The sequence below is a fragment of the Microplitis demolitor genome, chromosome 7 (genome assembly GCF_026212275.2).
Source record: "Microplitis demolitor isolate Queensland-Clemson2020A chromosome 7, iyMicDemo2.1a, whole genome shotgun sequence".
Lineage (NCBI taxonomy): Eukaryota > Metazoa > Arthropoda > Insecta > Hymenoptera > Braconidae > Microplitis > Microplitis demolitor.
Window position 1 is genome coordinate 21,236,672 of NC_068551.1, and position 21,198 is coordinate 21,257,869.

Here is a 21,198-nt window from a genome sequence, read left to right on the forward strand (position 1 = left end):
TCATTAATATAATTATAAATACTACCAATCAATCTTAGGTAGCTAACAATTGATATAATTGTTATAATTATAGTTTTTAATAATAAATTATAAATAATTATGAAAACGCCATTAGGTCACGACTAACGAAATGAATGAATGTCATATAAATGTGTACGGTGCCTATATGTGTATTTAATTATAAATTATTATTTTATTGTATGTAGCGAAACGAGAGACAGGATTTATTTTATAATAATAATAATAATAATAATAATATAAATAGTTATTAATTATTAATATTATTATTATTTCAATAATTATATTAAATCGATTTGGATAAGAGCACTGTATGTTAATTGCACGCAACGTCACTTTCAGGCCTCTGATTTAATTTTTATAACCGCATGTACAAAGTTACTATTTTTACTTATAAAGTCATTAATAATTTCAATTTATTAATTTAATAATTAGTTGTTTTTAATAAGGAGATCAGTAGATCTATTAAATTTTGAAACTAATGTTGAAAATTTATGATAATTAAATTTATAACTTTATGAAAAATATCTAAAGTTAAAATCCGGGAAGAAAATACTTAGATATGATCATACATGGAGTCAAAATGATCATACGTGATCATACACGATCAGATATACAGCTGTATTTACGTTTATAGTTTTGTATAATTTATATGATTTTAGATTTTATTATATATGTAAATCTATATGATCATATATGACTGGTCATATTTGATCAAATATAAAAAATTAGCAATATCTGATAGATGAAATTATAAACACCGATACAGTTAAATACTTGATCATATGTGATCACATATCAGACATGACTCAGGATTTACATTCATAACTTCATGTAATTTATATGATATCAGATGTAATTATATACATAATTTTATATGATCATATATGACTGGTCATACCTGATCATATACAGAATATAGCAGTATCTGATAACATGAAATCATAAACACCGATACGGTTTAATATCTGATCATATATCATCAGATATAATCTTCATTTGCGCTTATAATTTCATGCGATTTATGTAATGTCAGATATAATCATATATGGCCACTCATACTAAACTATATATTAAAAACTATAATATCTGATAATATATAAAATTAAAAGTGCCGCTGTAATTATGTGCGATCATATAATGTTATATATGATTATATTTGAAGTTATATGATCATATAAAATTATTTCTTCCTGGTAATTTTTAGCCTGTATGGACAATAAACAAATAATTATTTATAACCTGTTCAAAAAAGAAATTAATCGTATATTTTTACGATAGCAATTAACTTGATAATTAAAGTATTAAAAAAATTTGTTCACTTATTTTCTTTTTTTTTTTTTTTGCTTATTAATGAATTGATGAATTTATTAATTTACTTATTAAAGCGGACAGGGGCCAGAAGTTGCGATTAATGTGTACATAAATGCACCGTCTGTCTTGTTTAGTGTTAAATAATGTACGTTGATAAGATAAAAATAATATATACATAGATTTATATATATATATATATATATGAATATATAAATATATAAATACAAATAAATAAAAATAAATATAAATATATTATGAACATTCTAAAAGAATAAATTGAACAAAAGAAGAAAACAATGATATGAAAAATAGGTTATGGTTTGAACAAAGCATCCGGCTTAGATTTGAAACAATGATGAAAGAATAATTAAAATGGATAATTAAAAAACGCACTGTTATATTTTAAAAAATATCAAACCCGTAAAAGTTTAGCTTATTTAATAGATTTTTTATATTGCGTAATATCATCTTTTTTATATATTTTTACGATATAAAATTTACATATTATATAAAATTATTTACGCGATTAATGACAGTTATTAATTGTATTAAACAATTGATGTAATTGAATTTTTTCTCGGAATAATTAATAATCGAGGGTAAAATAGATTTATTTAATGTATTAATATTACGATTACGTATTTACGGTTAGTTAAAGTTTTAATTGTTAGCGAACAAACTTCGATCAATCCAGTACTTGTATTTGTGAATAAAGCATTTAATATATGTAAATTTATTTAGGGTACGTATAAGTCAATTTAAAACTCCACTTGAAGCCACAAATTTATATTTTATTTATTTTTTAATGGACTTGGGTATTTTATCGTGTATCATGTGTAATCTAGTCGAAAAGTCCATCCATTGTTTCGTTAATAATTTTTTTGAATTATTAATTGATTATTAACCATTTTAATCGACTGTTCAATTAATTGGCATTGAGATTTTTATTCCGAATTCGAAACTGCAAAGTTATCAAAGACAGCAAATAAAATATATAAATTCAACTAAATTCGAAATTTGATTGTAAATATGGGAATTTAAAATTGCGCGGTAAAATATGTTTTTCATTTATTTTAAAAAAAATTGAAAGTAATCTATTAACATTCACTGATTACCAGTTTTGTTTTAAAGTGCCACTAAATTTTTACTAAAAAAATTATAATACAAACAACCGACCGCCATTTTGAACAAATTAACTAATAAAATTAATGAAAATAAATCTTAACCTAAATAAACTGCGATTCAAAATTACCAATAAAAATAAATTTTATAAATAAAATAAAATAAAATATGTTGGCTTTAAGTGTCGAATGTCAATCATAACTTATTTTAAAACAAACAAAACAACAATACTGCCAATTGTTTCATATATTGACAACATATTAATGAATTTTAAAAAAGTTATATTTGACTTCTCATCCATTCCATGTCAATGTATTTTTTTTCTATACTTTTATTATCATTTTTTATTTAAATATAAATTTATATTGTATTCAATTGTATAATTTTAATATATCAATTAATAAGTAATTATTAATATTTAATTAATTAATTAATACATCAGTTAATTTTGAAAAATCATATTCTGGCGATTCCATTTCTCAACGATATCTATTATTAACACACGAAAAAAAAAATAAAATTGTTTTTCATTCTTTGTTAAATAAACAAAAAATCCTAACCTTGAATTTTTGATAAATTGACTTGAAATTTTTCGTTTAATTGAAAATTTTAATTGACTAATTTTTTTTTAATTGTGTAAAGATTTATTGCATTAATCGAAATATTTTTCTTGTAATCTCATAGTCTATTGTAACAAAATAAACTGTTATATCATGGAATTATGAATACTAATAACTAATTAATTCATTAATTAATTGATTAATCAATAATAATAATAATCCATGTGAAATAATTAAGAGCAGCGTTAACTTTTACGAGTGATGTAAAAATAGCAATTTGAAATATAAAATAAAGTTAAATAAATAAATAATAAAATAAATTCTGGGGATTTTTAAAAATAACGTTGAGATAATGGATAATTATTTTGTGATACTTTCTTGCCAGAAATAAACAACAACAGGCTGAGACAAATATATTTAATAAAATAAAATAACAAATGTTACTCATGGACAACAAGACGATTGAAATTATTGTGTAATAGAAATAAATAAATTAATAATTAATTTAAATATTATGAGGATTAATGATGTGAAGAAGAATACCATGTACATTATTGTATTGCCTTTGGCATAGAATAGAAACTAACAGTGTAATGTCTTCTGTTATTTATTTATTATCCTTCACTATTATAATTGTTAGCCAATAATCATTATTTATTTCCTTACTCGCGAGCTAGTGAACGCAGTCATTATTTATGAGTAATTATTTACATTTTTTTTTTTTTTTTTTTATAAACTCGGTTGAGTTTTATTTTTATTTTATTACGCGAATGTTCCATCAGATCATGGAAGATGGCGACTGACTAGGTGCCGTCGGCGGGCTCTTGGTCATCATTGACGACATCACCTGCAATAAATAATTATTTGTTTACTAATTAATCATTTTTCTAAGGGAGCCCACTCTGTTTCAACAAAATTTTATGATTAATTTTTTTTTTTTTTCAATAAGTAAATATGAGTAAAGTCTTCCCAGAAAGTAAGACACCATTGGTTTTTACCCCCACTATTTAAAAACAAGTCTAACCTTACGTTGTTACTATACATTAACATTAAAAACCGAAAATTTCCGACAATTCCCGACGGCGACTTTAATTATGGTCATTACTCTCAGCACCCAGCCCTGAGTTTAGATTTTTTATAGAATGTCATAGACAGTGATCGAAACCAATAACTTCCCTTTCATTTATAATTTTCCATTTTCACAGCGAAAAGTTACGAATACGTACATTTTGCAATACTTGTTTTTTAAAATAATCGCTCGTCGCCGCAGATAAATTTTGATCTTTGCCCATTTTGCACTTGATATATCCATAGAGATTCGCGCCATTTAGCATCGTTGCGATGCAAACAATTAGCAGCCATTTTATTTTAAGCCCAAACAACGCGACGATAAAAAACAAACACCATAACAGCGGGCAGATTATCAGCGATAGCCAAAATATTCTTGCCTCCGACGGGTTGATGCGGTTCTGCTGGCGACCCTGGAAAACGGGCACATAAAAGTTTCAACTTGACAAATTAAAAAAAAAAAAAAACAAATAAACAATATCTATATAAATAGTCAAAACCTTTCGTGATTCGTATACCCAATGACTTTTTCCATCATCATCGACGTAATTCCACCATCTTAACCCTACCATCAATCTACCGGTTATATTTTTGACTGTCCAGAAATCCATCGACAGCAACAAAACGACGACAACAAAACTAGCAATGAAACTGTCAGAGAACCAGGTGCAAAACATATAAACTATTATCGCTGCTGACCTGAATGCCAAGTGGAAAAATGTCACATATGGATGCCTACAATAAAAAACTAATTAGACAATTAATAAATAAATTAATTAATTATGATCCTGAAGTCAGCAAACAATTAACAACTTTTGGATTTTTTTTTTCAGCATATTAATTACAAAAAATAAAAAATAAAAATGTGCACATGTAGAAGATTAAAAAATCTGTAGGTGCAATTTTTTCAATTTTTTTTTTCTTATAAATTATCATTTATAATTTTTAAAAAATTCAAAAAGTAGATGGCTAACTTCAGTGTCATAATTAAATGAGTGTGAATGTAGCAGATATGATACTAATTTTAAATTGCAAATAAACAAATCAAACAATCAAAAATAAAAAAATTAAAAAAATGCACATACTGATTTTGAAATTCTTTAAAAGTGCATTTTTTAAATTTTATTGAATTTAAATTTAATTCAGTTATTTTGAAATTTAGAAATTTACAATTGTCATTTACATTTACACTCATAAAAATGAATTAATTCTAAATATTTAAAAGTATAAAAAAATACTTCAGTTTTCCACTTCGTACTTCATCTTCTTCTCCAAAAGCAACAGTATCGTCATCCATCAGTAATGGGACCTAAAATAAAAAAACTGCTGGAGAAAAACAACAATTTAAAAAAAAAATGATCCCATAGTTAACAGACATTTAAAAATTTTCGGTTTATTTTTTTCATCTAATCAATTGCAAAAAAAAAAAAACTAAAAATATGCACATGTAGAAAATTAAAAAATCTACAAGTGCAATTGTTTAAAATATTTTTTTTTTTTCGCAATTTATCATTCTAAAAAAAATCAAAAAATTATTAGACGTCAGCTAACCAGTATCGTAAGAAAAAAAAATAGTTACTCTGACGGCCTTTTGTTGTCAAAATAAAAATAAATATAAATACCCTGACCTTTTTAATAACTTGTCAATAAAATAGTTAATTTATTGTTGTTAATTACAATAATAACGTAAATATAATTATTATGTGTAATGGACAATATGTAAGTAAGGAAAAATAAAAAAAGTAAATAAATAGATAATTACCGTAGCAGATGCCATCATTGATCACTCAGGGGAACTTTAAACCCACGTCAATCTTATTTTCCTGTAAACAAATTGCAGAATACATCAGCTGTTGGCTGTTGCAGTGAGTGCGCATGTCAGTAAAACAAAATCTTACGTCACAGTGGCGCTCAAGTTCTGAACTTGAATAAACGTCGTCAAGATGGCGGAGCTCGGTAATTCTTAATGATACTTAATAAGAAAAAAAAAATTATCGTCTGTGATAATTTAATTTTCACGCTAAAGTAATAAAATATGATTTATAAATGTACTTATTTTTTTTTACATGGAAGTAAAGAGAAAATTGGTACTATTAAATTTATGTAACGATTAATATTTTATTACTTTGCATACATATGGTTATTTTTTAATGATTGAGAAAAAAAAATTCAAGGTTAAATTTAAAAAGTTGAAATTTATTTATATTTTAAGGAGAAGGTTGACATTAAATCCTTGATAATAAGAGAGCCGAGTTTTGAATTATGAAATTAATAATTTAAATTAATATTTCAAATATTGACATTTAATTGCACAAGTCAATCGCGAATCACTGGGTTGGCTCTGATTAGCGGTTAATTATTGAAATATTTTATTACTTATATAAATTAAACATTGTTATAAAGTGAAGTATTTAAATTTATGTTTGAATAACTGAATAAATAAATTTAAAGTTGACAATAATTGAGATTGAAAAGAAGAATGCATAATTTAGTGCCCGTTGTAACAGTGAGTAGTAAAATTCATTTACTTGGCTGTGGTCAACAATTTGGAAGATAACTGTGTATATTTATCAGTCAGTGGGATAAATTTATAGTGAAACGAGTTATTCTACAAAAGTAAGACTTATATTTAAATAATACGATTTCTAATAATAATAATTGAAAATTTTACGGTTCTGAAGCTAGCCGACAATTAACAATTTTTGAATTTTTTTCAGACGAATCAATTATGAAAAAAAAAAACTAAAGATATGCACATGCAGAAAATTAAAAAAGCTACAGGTGCAATTTTGTAAATATTTTTTTTTTATAATCTATTGTTTTTAAAAAAATTCAAAAATTATTAGACTTCAGAAAACGTCGGTATCATTAATTAAATTTTATTGAAATCTTATTTTATAATTAGGAATATTTAATAACAATATGTGTTAAATATTTATTTATTATTGTTGAATATTAATTAATTATAATATATAGATTTTTTTAATTATTTATTAGTATGAACATTTTTTTTTTTTTATTGAAAAAACAAATTTTTATATAATTATTAATTTGTTATATAATTATCATATGTTTGCTGAATTCAATAAAACAATGACTATGCATTTATTTAAGACAGCAAACAAACTTTGAATTAAATTTAACTCACAGACAATAATTAAAATTAAAAAAAAAAAAAACAAACTTTATTGATTTTCTAAAATCCTGAAAGAAATAAATTTTTATTTTTAGACTTTCATTCGTCTGAAAAAATATTTTCTTTATACAAGTCCAACAATTAAATTTACATCACTTGTTTGAATGGAAAAAACGTCTCGTTGTCCTTTAAATTTAAAAAATTTTTTATTTTAAGTAAAATATTAATTCTTTAATTTTTTAATTCAAATTTACTCTTTCCAGCTCTATAATCAAATCACCATATATATATATATATATATATATATATATATATATATATATATATATATATATATATATATATATATATATATATATATATATATATTAACTAAGACCTATCATAATAAATGACATTCAATTACTTATTAAAAATTTTAAACTTTTAAAATTCCCGCTATTTTTTACTTTCAAATTTCGCGCTCTATTACAAAACTATCTATTGGACAGTTTCAACCCCCATTTTCGATGCGCAAGAGACACCCGAGCATTAACTTTATCTCATATATATAATATATATACATATATACAAATATATACACATATATATAGACGTCAGTAGAGTTAAGTAAAAGCCTCGCGCAGTAATAAACTAATAACCAATACAATGTAGTGAAATTTATATCATTCATATATAATTGTATATATTTATATATTTTCAGTGTTATAAAAATTAAAATAACCCATCAAAGATACTTTTTTAACTCATAAATAATAAAAATACCGGAGAATCCTCGAGCCATTGACACTGGTTAGCAAAAAGAAATGAAAGCTCTTTTAAAATATTTGTTATCTAATTTAATTGTTTGATTAATTAGTATAATTTTAAAAGTTAAAGTGAACGACTGAAGAAACAACATAATAAATATTTTAAAAATCCAATTGTTATATATTTTATAGGTGATAAAAAAATGACGGTCTCGGTACACGTGTAAACTGATAGAATAAAACAAGTGAATGGTGTGTGGGTTATCCAGTATAAGTTATAAGTACTAGTATTGGTATCAGTCTTGATGTTGATGTTGGTGTTGGTGACAGCAATTAATTGCCCACCGTTTGTGTATCAGATGTAATGTACTGAGAAGAGACAAGAGACCCCGAGCTGGTAATGTATGAATGTGAAGAGAGGATAATGTGGCTGTGGTTGGTTCAGACTCGGAGATAATATAAATTTACTTGGGGGACTGCCGATGTTGATGGTGAGACAACTCAACCAGCTTAATGTAATTGTTGTGCTGGGTTTTTAGTACTACTCAATCAACTGTTGCCCCAACTATACCCATCACCTAGAACCTATTCTAGATAGATAGATATTATCATATATTTTATTTATATTTATTTTACTGATACTGGTACTAGTACTAGAACTGGGACTAGGACTGGGACCAAGACTCGGACGGTTTAAATTAATTAATTCTAAATTTGGTGATTTATTTATTTGGAAGAAAGATTAAAATGCTGAAGGGTTACACCCCGGTTACACAGGCCCTGCTGGGCACTCTATTCACCTGGGGATTGACTGCTGCTGGTGCTGCTGTTGTTGTCGTCATTCAAGGCAAACAGGTAATTATTCTTTTTTTTTTTTATTTGTTGGTAACGTAAGAGACCTAGTACCCGATCAGGGAACTAGTACCTGATCGGGTCCTAGATTTTTTACTTTAGAATTAAATAATTTATGGTCTTGATAAAAATTTCTGGTTAATAATTTTCAAGTAAAAAATTACTACTCAAGATCTCGAATAAAAAAATTTATAATTTTTTATCTTGGTAATTTTTGTGATGATTTTTGACCCGAGAATTTTGCTGGAGGTTATTTTTGACAGACCCATAAATTGTGAGATTCGACTCTCGCTCTAAATTATTTATTATTTTTAAAATTAATATTTAGTTACAGTTGAAAATAAATTTTTTTTGTTCATAACTTCGAGTTCATTAATTTTTTCAATAATAACTTTGTTATTTTATCGATATATTAAGTAATTATCAGCAACTCAATACATTTATTAATAAATTAATTAATAAAGTTCAAACAGCAGTAAGATAACATTAGTTACTTGAATTTTCGGTTTTAATTTCTGATTAATTATTAACTCACGTATAATAAATTACGGGGAATTTATTTTTTTAAATAATTTGGTCTCGTTGTAAAGCCGGACTATGTTGGCTACCTGAGGAAATTTGAATAAATATTTAAATGATTACTGAGGCCGTAGGAATTTTTTGAACGTCGAGTTACGTGTCATAAGGGCGCATAAATTTTACGTCTTCTTGGCATTCGGGAATTTCAAGGGCGTGTCCATAAATTTTTTTATTACCCCTTATTGTTCCAGGGAACAATAACGGGAACCATAAGGGCTTTAAAAAATACAGAATCAAAATTTTTATTTTAAAATTTTTAAACTTCTGTGTAAAATTCGATTGGAAAATGAAAAAAATTCGGTACGCCCTTATGTCTTATCAAAGGAATCTTTTGCTAGATGAGCCCTTACGGCATCTGCAAGACGACATCTTTATTTAAATTTCCGCTAGGTGGCCAATATATATAACAAATTCAACTTAAAACCAGATAAAATTCGAACGTCGGCAGTGGGATGAATCTGAATACCGAAAAATCTCGCACTTTATGTGTGAAAAATTCTTTCGGCTTCACTGGGATTTGAACCCACGCCTTAGACCGCATGGTAGCCATTGTTCTATTAATCCAGTGACGGTGGCGCCATCACTTCTTTTAATTAAAAACTCAGATTAATGAATAGTGATATAATTTTGATGAATTTCAGAGAAAACTGCTGGACATCAGTCTGGGATTTGCTGCGGGCGTGATGCTGGCCGCCAGTTTCTGGTCTCTGTTAGCGCCGGCGATCGAAATGGCAGAGGAGAGTAAACTTTACGGTGAAAATGGTGAATTTGCATTTGTGCCAGTCGCCGTTGGATTTTTAATCGGCGCAGCGTTTGTTTACGGAACCGATTTGTTGATAACATCTCTAGGAATTCAGTCCCCAAATGTGCTATTAGCAATGCAGTCAGTCGGTACGAAACAAAGACGCAAAAACCTCATGATGAATGATGAAAGAAAAGTTAAAAGTGACGAGGATTTAGACACTATTAATAATGTAATTAGTGGCGTACAAATAACCAGTGGCAATATTTATAATGAGTCCACCACAATCGATGGTATTGCTAATTACTTTTTTTTTTACTTTTTTTTCGTTGTTGTTTCTCAAGTATCATACAATCTACAAGGCACTGTATTGAAAAACAATAATTATTTTGCCAGCAGACACGGTCAATAAGATCAGTACACGATTAGTTGCACATTTATGCTTTTATTTGATTTGTTACATATATATAATTATACTTGCTTTAACTAACATATATTATTGACTAACATATGAGCATGACTAATAATGTAAATAATAATAATTATTATTAAGAGCTTGGCTTATGCGCTTATTGATTAGTTTCATTCAAGGAACTTGCTGGCTTTCGAATAGTGGAAATTAATTTTGAAGTGCACTGTAAGGAATTTTGTTGGGTATTCAGTGTGTTTGAATAATTTTTAAGGCCAAAAATGAAGGGCGGGAGTACGAACTTCGAGACTGGAAGTTACATTTTTTAATGCCGTTACGCTTTTCTCCCAAGCTACAGATAACTACAAATTTTTCTGTCATTTGAAGATAAAAATATGAGTAACGCAAACTTGATAGTTTTTAAAAATTATCGCCCGAAACAAAATCCCGAAAAATAAAAAAAATTTATCAGTTTTCCATAAATTTAAATCTTAAAGCCGCGTTTTAAATATTTAAAATAATAATATATAAATTTTAATTAGACTTAATGTGTCAAAAAAGTCTTTACGAATTTTTCTAGCTCAGATAAAAGTCACTAGCTATTTTAGTTTTATAAAAAAGTCTACCGGAAGTTGCCGCGAGCATCCATTTTATGATTTCAAATAAAAATATTTAAATTTTCATAAAATCAAAGCCGGCTGTCCTTTCACGGTTCCCGCCGTTAAAAATGCGCGTAAATTTTCTGTCAGTAGCTTCACAAATAATTAACTATCCCTTCACAATAAACGATAAAAAATTTTCCAAAGCTTTTCCCGAGTTTCATGTGAATTTTCCTTTGAATCAGAGGATTGTTGCCACACAACAAATATTTTTTTTCTCAAGCCCTCTAGTTAATGTTAAGGTCATTTGACAGTCGTGTTTCTTGATACTCACCCGCAGCAAATATATACATACATAGATATACAAAATGTCATATAAACTTTCCATAAGTAAACTTTCTAAACAAAGGTTCTCGTACAAAGAATTCGAATGCTCACGAATAATCCATCCCACCTCATTAATAATAAAAAAAGTAAATATTCCCACGTGTTTTTCACTTTCTCAAAATCTTCCGAGCTCCTCAAGCCATTCAATAACAATAATAATGACTGTTAGCTACTACTAATTCTTAAGTAACAGTCACTAAATTCCAAATGCAGCCTTGGCCAACAAAAAGAAACTCATTAATCAATCAAGCGCTCGAGTGATTTCCTAAATAAATTACACTAAAATTTTTTTTACAAACAAAACAGTAAGCTTGAACTCAGTTATTAAACAAAACTGATCTCATTGACTTAGTCTCCTGGTCTATTTATTTAAAATTACTATTTATTTAAGTATGTCACTGTTACAATTCTATCTTTAGTGTGTTAAATTATTCAACAAACAATAATCTGCTTAAAGTGTGTACTGAAAAAATATAATTAACTTAATTATTACTAACTACTTTTTACAACTTCTCTAGGTTTTTATGAGCAAAATACACGACGACGAATACCTGGATCCGTATCCCGAAATTCTGAGATCGGCGAACAAGGTTGTGTGTACGAAGACCCCGGAATTGAGGCGAAAAACAATCAATGGCGACGTATTGTTCTACTGGTCGTCGCTATTACGGTGCGTTGATGATTTTAAATACTAAATAATCTAATGCAGTACTTATATAGTCATATATTTATTCATTTTAGGTCCATAATATTCCGGAAGGCCTCGCAGTCGGCGTCGGTTTCGCTGCCGTAGGCAGCAGTGCATCAGCGACATTCGAAAATGCTCGGTAAGTTATCATTCTATTTTTATCTAATGATTCTTTTATTTACAAGCGATCATCCTCTGGATTTAATTATAAAAATGATAAATGACTAAACGTTATTAGATAACTGATAAGATAAAATCAAATCCTCGAGTAGTTATCACTAAATACGTAGGAAATAATATTTTAAAAATGTACTTATACGCAGTCTATTAATTTTTTAAAATTATTTACCAGAGAAAATTGTCGCTATCATAGATAACAGCTGAGGATTATTCAAATATGCACGTGCTGTTGTTGTAGCTGTTTCCCAGTGTTGCCGTAATTGCAACTCGAAAATGTATATAACCTTCATATCGAAAATTTTATTATTTTATGATAATTAGGGTTATGCTGTATATATGTATGATTTTAACAGTCAAATTTATATTATTTTTTCACTTGGATAATTATTGACACTTCGGCCGAGTGATAATTTATTTATTTATACAGAGATCATGTATGACTCCTGCACTATAGTAACCATAGAAAATCAGGTTGATACAGTCGGTTCCTGTGTCGAAAAATTTAATCTGTTTTAAGGACATTCTCAGACAGTACTCCCCACTTTTTGAAAATATGCAACGACCTTGAACTGTCATAACTGTATGAAAATTTTATTAATTGATTTCATGAAAATAACAGCATTAATTGAAAAAAGGGGAACGCAGTTATAATTTCGCCAAGATATAGATTTTCAAAAAAATTACTTAGTTGTTATCAATTGGGAGTTGAACGAATTTGGTAAATAAATTTTAGACTGAAAAATTTTAAATTTCTAATTGATATCAACTGTAAATAATTTGTTTTAAAATGTATGTGTCGGTGAAATTGTAACTGCGTTACCCTTTTTTTTTTTTTATTAATGTTTTAACTTTTTTTAAATTAATTGTCAAAATTTTGATACGGTCATTTCACTTGAAAGTCATCGAATATTTATAAAAAAAGGATGGGGCGCTGTCTGAGAATGGCCTTAAATCAAACAAAAATTTTAAGTTATTTGTATTCAATTGCATTTTTTATTTGTATTTAATTAACATGTGAAATTCAGTTTAGTTTTAGTGGCCTCTAGATCAAAATCAGACTTTTCTCATAATATTTTGTCTTCTTCTGTTTGTACCCAGAACAGAATCAGACTATCACTGTCTATTATTTTTATTAGTGTTTTCGATCGTCACTGGATCTAAAACAGCTTAAAATTTAAAAAAAAATGTAAAGACAGATTATTTGACTCGAATTGTCTTAATGGTGACCCCAAATCTGTTAGACCTGAGTGAGGTTTAATTTTTAAGTAAAATAATTATTTTAATGATTTTCTGCAATTTAGACATGATATGACCTTAGCCCACTCGGTTATTCCACGTTTTATTTTTTAACAAATAACTTATTCTAAAATTATCTATCGCGTCTTTAAGTATACTGATAAAAAACAAAATTTTGATTAAAAGTAGATCAGTGATTTGATATAAATTTGATTTCCGTGTTGATGATTCATGGTCTGGAAGTCAATGATTTTAATCTCAAATCATAGAGACATTTAATTATAATTTAAATTTTACTTTCCCGCTGAAAAATTCAAATTTTTTCTGAAATTTCTCTATTTGATTCCATAAATTTATTTCAATGGATTACTAATCACTAGATTCTAACTTTTTGTTTCTTTCAGAAAATTTAGAATCAGCAGAATTAGTAAAGTAATCAATCCATTGAAATAAATCAATAATGGACAAAAAAAAAGTAAATATTAATATTTCTAATCTTAATTTCGAGTTAAAAATGAATTTAAATACGAGTTGCCATGCGTTGGTCGCAAAGATCTTGACACCCAGATGGCTCTTGAGAGGCCTGCAGACAACGCAGTCGATAATAGTACCGCGCTGGTCGTCAGATGTCGTTGGCCAGCGGTAAAAGTAGTGAATAGAGTAAAAGAGCGATAAAATCGTGGTAGGAGGTCCCCGTCCCCATGAATGAGTTCCATGGTGGTCGAAAGCAGCGGCGGTCGGCCGGAGGCTGAGTTTATTGGCACTGCTCGGGCGAGGGGACAGGGACCAGGGGCACGTGTGGCCCTGAAATCCAACGAGCCCTAGGCGCCGCGCATTCCATCCCCACCGGCAACCTCATCATCATTGCCACGGTGCTCCAGCAGAAAACACCATAGCCATAGCCAGAGTCTGAGTTCCGAGCTTCGAGCTCCGAGTCCCGATGCCTGGTTTCTTGGCCTTAGCTGTTAGACTGTAGCTCTTTCTCGGCACATAACACTGCCCGCTTCTACTTTACTACTTCCATTCCATTCTTTTCTCTTTATCTTGTAGTTTGGTTATGCTGTACTGCAGCAACTACCACTACAGCACTACACTACATAAAATATATTTAACAACTAACACAACACAAGTATCTTCGCTTCGCTTATTTTCTATTCCCTTTGATCAAATCGCTATCCGACATCGAATAAGCCGCTGTCGGTTTTAGACTCCGATTTAGCCTGGCCCACGGCCTAAATTCTCTTTCCCTCTTAAACGTTCTATTCCTTTGTTTAGAAAGTCTACTTGTGTTATGTATAGCTAATATTACATTTTATATATATATATATATATCTATGTACGTATATATTTGCTGCGGGTGAGTATCAAGAAACACGACTGTCAAATGACCTTAACATTAACTAGAGGGCTTGAGAAAAAAAATATTTGTTGTGTGGCAACAATCCTCTGATTCAAAGGAAAATTCACATGAAACTCGGGAAAAGCTTTGGAAAATTTTTTATCGTTTATTGTGAAGGGATAGTTAATTATTTGTGAAGCTACTGACAGAAAATTGACGCGCATTTTTAACGGCGGGAACCGCGAAAGGACAGCCGGCTTTGATTTTATGAAAATTTAAATATTTTTATTTGAATTCATAAAATGGATGCTCGCGGCAACTTCCGCTAGACTTTTTTATAAAACTAAAATAGCTAGTGACTTTTATCTGAGCTAGAAAAATTCGTAAAGACTTTTTTGACACATTAAGTCTAATTAAAATTTATATATTATCATTTTAAATATTTAAAATGCGGCTTTAAGATTTAAATTTATGGAAAACTGATAAATTTTTTTTATTTTTCGGGATTTTGTTTCGGGCGATAATTTTTAAAAACTACCAAATTTGCGTTACTCATATTATTATCTTCAATTGACAGAAAAATTTGTAGTTATCTTTGTAAGCTTGAGAGAAAAGTGTAACGGCACTAAAAAATGTAACTTCCAGTTTCGAAGTTTGTACTCCCGCCCTTTATTTTCGGCTTTAAAAATTATTCAAACACACTGAATACCCAACAAAATTCCTTACAATGCACCTTAAAATTTATTTCCTCTATTCAAAACCTATTTCCAAAATTCTAAAGATTACATTCCTTCGATCAAGTACTTAAACATCTGCGAATTTAATAACAAAATATTTGTTAATTTCAAAAATATGTACTATTCATACATACATACATACATACATGCATACATACATACATACATACATACATACATACATATATATATATGGTATAATAGCGTGAAAAGGATGTGTCGTTATGTAGTAATCGTAACGACCGTCGTGGCCCTTTGGCGCCACATATTGAACCAGACCACCGCATATCTTGATGGTATAGTTCCTGGAAGCGGCCTTCCTTTCTGCTTTATTAGGGCGTACCGGAGGGCCACTTGAGTTGAGCTCAGACCCAGCAATGTATTCCTCCATATACATTCGTATTCAAGTTCCTCGACGAATACCATATACACTACACTACACACACCCAAGTAGTCCTCACACATCCACACAGACACAGCCAGCCCGGGTTCTCTGCGAACAATTCATTCTTCGGCTTTCTTTGGTACCAATTCCTCCACACTGGTGCCAATTTATATTATCTCATATTTTACCTTTTACTGGATTCCATATTTAATTAAATTTTGCTCTGACTCCTTTTTATATTCAAATTATTGATTACCGATCAATAATATTTATCCCCTGTTAATTATCTTTCAATATTTAATTATATATTCAGGAATGCTTTGTAAAATTTAGAAAGCACTACAAATTCAACATGTACACACGCTCGAATATTTATATTCCAAATACAATATTGTACATTATTTTATTTACTTTTTTTTGAATACGTGATCCGAGTGTCCAAAATACTCAGAACACTCAACTGCCACAGGATTTTAAATTATTCCCACAAATATTATATTCCTACATTTTTAAATTCTTTAATCTTTGATGTAATGCTCCAGAGACTTGCACTGTAGAAAATTTTTGGAACGCGGATTAAATCCGGAATTATTTTGACCGGATGATTTTTTATTTATTTTATTCTCGCGGAGTGAAATTTACTCCTACACAGAAAAAAAGGATTTCTTGGCGCAAAAAATTTTTATTCGACCCAAGAAATTTTTTGTATTAGAAAGTGAAAAAAAATTTTTTCAGGTGAGAAAAAAATTCTCGAGCCAAGAAATTATTTTTTTCTGTGTAAAAGAAAATTATTTTAATATCAAAATTTCGAATTGGAGTGAAAGTGGATTTTCACTCTCCCGCAGAAAACTTTTACTAACCCTAAGAAATTTTTTTCATTGTAAATTTAAAATAAAATTTTTTCAGAAGAGAAAAAATTTCTTGAGCCGATAAATTTTTTGTTGTAAGAAATTTTCTTTTCAATTTATAGTTCATAATATTTTTCGCGCCGGGAAATCATTTTTTTTTTGTTAAGTTGTTGCGTGATAAAATTCAAGTTATTTAGCAAGTTAAGGTTTTAATATAAAGTGCTGTAGAGTTTATGATATTTAATATTGCATGAAAATGTTTTTAGAAACTCGATTAATCAGCTGTGTCTATAAACCTTCGCATGCTTTCGTAACCGTTAATTTAAATACAACAGTTAATTTTTTCGGTTTATGTACATAATAAATTCTTATCAATATGGCGTACAAAGGGCAGAGTATTTATAATTAATAATACAAATTTTATCGGCTTACTGATCTTACATTTTTTAAGAGATAGTTTTTTCTGTTACAAATTTATTACAAGATAATTTTTATAATGATAATGCTTTTAATTAAAACACGTGTCTTTAAATAGAAATAGCCTACTTTTGAAAATTTTTTTATTCGATAAATATTTTTTTCTGATCCTAATATTTACATTATTCTTAAAAAAAAAATATTTTCCACGGATTTTTAGCCTTTTCATCAGTCTCAAGTATTTATTTATAGCTGCCGTTATTTGAATAAAAAAAATCTAATAGACATATTTTTGACATTCCTCAATAATACAATTTTCTATATCTAGTAGCCATGGGCCCGAAATTTTGACCGGTAAAATATATATATATATATATATCAAAAATTCAAACCAAAAATAATTCGATCAGCTCTTGAGTTTTTTTTCTAACAGCCGTCTCAAAATTCAAAAAAATTTGGCGCGCGAAAATACAAACTTCTAAAAAGTAATACTTAAAATCCGTCTAAAAAATGAAGAAAATAAATTTTTAAAAAATCTATTGCCACAGCCGAGTACAGTTAGCACAGCAAAGTATAGTCTCGTAATTAAGTATACAATCGGTACGACCTAAAGTTAAAATGCGCCGCCTCAAGCTGTCGGCATTCCAACGCATTCAAATGACACACTTGGCGCTACAGAACTTTGTGGACCAATACAATACAACACAATAGCGTAGTCATAGTACAGTCCGTACAGTCTAAGTGCCGTGTTAGGCTATTAGGAATCTCTGGAATGAATGAAACGCGTTTCGTTAAGCTTTCTGTCTCTATCTCTTTTATCTTCTTCCCTCTTCTCCCTTCTTTCCTCCCCCTCATTCTTCTCCTTCTTCTTAAACTTACTCCCTCCTAAATCCCGGTAATTAAGAAATATTTAAAAAGATATTTTAACCACTTCGGCCTTCCTGATAATATAATTATCTTATTCTCTTAAAACATATATTAAGACTGTCAACTATCAGCCATTTATCTTTTATAAATTTTATTAATGAAAATTATACGCATTTATTAATTTACTTCTTGACCAATCAATTTTTTTCTCATACATTCGATTTTTTTTATTCTTATTTATTTATTTATTATTATTATTTTTTTTATTGCTCTCTGTAATAAAGATTGAAGTATACTATGTATGTATACTTATATATATTAGGCTGATTCAAAAAAATGGACTATTTTTTTTTTTCGATATCTCCAGTGAAATATATTCAGAGAGACAAGAAAAAACGCCTGTAAAAATCAGAGCTCTTAATATTAATATTTAGAGGTCGCGCATCGCAATTTATTTTTTAAGCTTTGGAATTTCGTAGCTCACGGTGGGACTAATACTTTTAAATGTTCAAGATATATTCTTATGGGAAATTTGACGCTCTATAAGAAAGGTCTCTTGTCATTTCTTGATATTTTTATTTCTTCAAAATTTATTCGAAGTTAAAGTTAGATTGACAATAAATTTTTACAATCTTCAAATTTTTTGACGCAACCATCAACTTTATCAGAAAATTTTATAGGACATTTTTTGTAGAGCATTTTATTTCCAACAACTTATCTTCGAGAAAATTTTCGATATTTCTCACAAGTCATAAGTTATTTGCAATTAACTGAAAATCTTCTTAAAAAGTCCAAATTTTTTCGCTTAAAATAAAGAGTAGCTTGGCAACATTGGCTGATGATACGGGTTATCATTCCCCCGTTAAACGTTAATATATTACCAACACTACACACTGTAGATTTGATGTAAGTCCTCTAAGTTGTGTTAGTGTCAGCTATCATGTCAGCTGCTTCCGTCCCCTTCTTTAGATTTTTAAAAATTCTCTTCGGCCATTCGACCCTGCCGAACTCTCGCTGCACATGTACGAATAATGTAACACACGTAGCAATTGAGAAAAAAAAAATAATAATAATTAAACGGTTTACTTTTACTTAACACTAATAATGTATGTACTTTCAAAGCACATTTATTAACTGCCTACTTGGATACTATGATATTTATTGATAAAACCCAAGCAACTTTATAAATTATTAAATATTTACATCGATAGTTATTATAATTTTTAATACTATTTCGCGTAGAACGTATTTCATTTTTTAATAACGTGGGATATGTCGACCTACGGTTCTTATTGTTGAGTAGGACGTTAATCCTTGTGTTTTATACTTTTTATTGGCTGTAGGAAAGTTAGGTCAGGTGGGTGTTTGAGAAAATATTTACTTTTTAAGTATTTTTTGAGTTATGAGTACATGGAGAAATTATTCCCGGTTGAAATTCTATGGTGTCATAGTAAAGCCGGATCATGTTGGCCACCTGACACAAATTGAAGTAAACTCATGCAAAAATTACTATGAACAGTAAAATTTACAATGCACTGTAAAAAATAGGGAGTGATTATGGATTTTATTTAAATTTGAATTTACTCCGTCACTGAGAGTTCCGGAGTTTAAGAAAAAATCACTCCGCATATAGGATTTTTTTTTAGCAGAGTGATTTTGGAGTTAAAATAGATAACGATTACATCACAGATTACTGTAACCACACTAAAAAATTCGGAGTCAATGCGAAGCGGAGTTAATTTCTTTTTCAAAGAGAGTTTGTTTCGATATTCAAACTCCGAAGCGGAATGCGGGTTTAAATAAAATCCAAAACACTATAAAATCTCTCCGCTAAAAAAAATTCTCCATTTACTCCGTGTATAACGATCTAATTAGCAACTTGTCTAACTTAATATTTTTTAGTAGGTGATTCTGAGCAATTTTCAGATAGTAATGGTCAGAAAAAATTTTATTTGTGTAGCCTAGACAAAAATATTATACATATACTAGACATAGAATTGAGTTTTAGATGAAAAAAATTTGTTTAACTTACTTTTTTTTCGCATAAATGGAAGATTTTCTGAAATGGAGTTAGACAATTTGCTAATTAGAACGTCGATGTGGAGTAATTTTTTTAATTCAACTTCGGAATTCACTCCCGATTTTATTGTAAAATTTACTATGGTCATAATTTCACTTTCCGTCAGGTGGCCATGTAGTCCGACTTAATTATGACACCATGGCATTTCAAACAAGAATAATTTCTCTTTGCTCCGAAGTGTCGACTATTTAGGGAACATGCTTTTAGAAAAAATTCAAATCCATGTAAGCTCGTATGTAGAAATATTAGACAGATGTGATTAATTTAAAAATTACTTGTATGAAAAAATTGAATATTAGGAGGTGAAGAATAACGTTTCATAAAATATGACAGTGAATAAGTTAAAAAAAATGATTGTTGATCTGCATTAAAACGAATAATCTGAGTAGCAACAATAGACAACTAGAAAGTGGTTTTAAAATTTCTGCTAGTCCATTTAACTTTCGAGCCATCTTACGGCGCCTTTGTCTATTATTATTCAAAAATAAAAAATAACCAAGGTACGTAGACGGGCAAATAGAATAGATCTATTTATAAAATAGTATCACGTCGAATGGCGTCGATTGTCTGATACTTTATGACCTAACTGACAAGTTTAACTGGAGACAAACTACGTCTTCTCTTGTTTTCTCTTCTCTCTGTCTTATACATATGCATCCACATGTACATACAACTGTAAAGCCTTTTATAAATAGCCGGCGTTTACCCTTCTAAAAGTGAACTTCCGGTATGTGAGTCTAAGTCGTGATTCTCCTATCCCTTTTTACGATTCTTCATACTGATATATATATTTTCCTTATATTTTTTCGGCCCTTTAACACAGACCAAAAAATCTCTCTCTCTCTCTCTCTCTCTCTATATATATATATATATACAAAGACAAATA

At 28.8% G+C, this 21,198-nt stretch overlaps 2 protein-coding genes across 7 annotated transcripts in view; one reads left to right on the forward strand and one right to left on the reverse strand.

Annotated features, from left to right (window-relative positions):
- Window positions 1-3,605: 3,605 nt before the first annotated feature.
- LOC103579593 (uncharacterized Golgi apparatus membrane protein-like protein CG5021) lies at window positions 3,606-5,934 on the reverse strand. 4 transcript variants are annotated; one of them, XM_008561028.3, is made up of 5 exons: window positions 5,845-5,934; window positions 5,321-5,391; window positions 4,583-4,817; window positions 4,241-4,483; window positions 3,606-3,861 (listed from the first exon to the last, which is right to left on the reverse strand). In XM_008561028.3, exons 1-5 carry the CDS (start codon window positions 5,860-5,862, stop codon window positions 3,793-3,795), a joined length of 636 nt encoding a protein of 211 aa, XP_008559250.1. In that variant the 5' UTR covers window positions 5,863-5,934; the 3' UTR covers window positions 3,606-3,792. The 4 variants fall into 4 exon arrangements, with proteins under 4 accessions (XP_008559250.1, XP_008559249.1, XP_053596866.1 ...); XM_008561027.3 differs by having other exon boundaries at window positions 4,241-4,495; XM_053740891.1 differs by lacking the exon at window positions 5,845-5,934 and adding an exon at window positions 5,711-5,827 and having other exon boundaries at window positions 4,241-4,495.
- A 704-nt stretch (window positions 5,935-6,638) lies between these two features.
- The window catches only part of LOC103579592 (zinc transporter ZIP11), a 29,325-nt gene continuing 14,765 nt past the window's right edge, over window positions 6,639-21,198 (forward strand). Inside the window, exons 1-5 of one of the 3 annotated variants that reach the window (XM_008561025.2) lie at window positions 6,639-6,698; window positions 8,160-8,822; window positions 10,040-10,433; window positions 12,054-12,205; window positions 12,277-12,362. In XM_008561025.2, coding sequence (XP_008559247.1) covers window positions 8,715-8,822; window positions 10,040-10,433; window positions 12,054-12,205; window positions 12,277-12,362 — 740 coding nt within the window. In that variant the 5' untranslated portion in view covers window positions 6,639-6,698; window positions 8,160-8,714. Of the gene's footprint in view, window positions 6,699-7,818; window positions 8,823-10,039; window positions 10,434-12,053; window positions 12,206-12,276; window positions 12,363-21,198 lie in introns of those variants that run through there. The other 2 variants (XM_008561024.2, XM_008561026.2) reach the window with 2 other exon arrangements.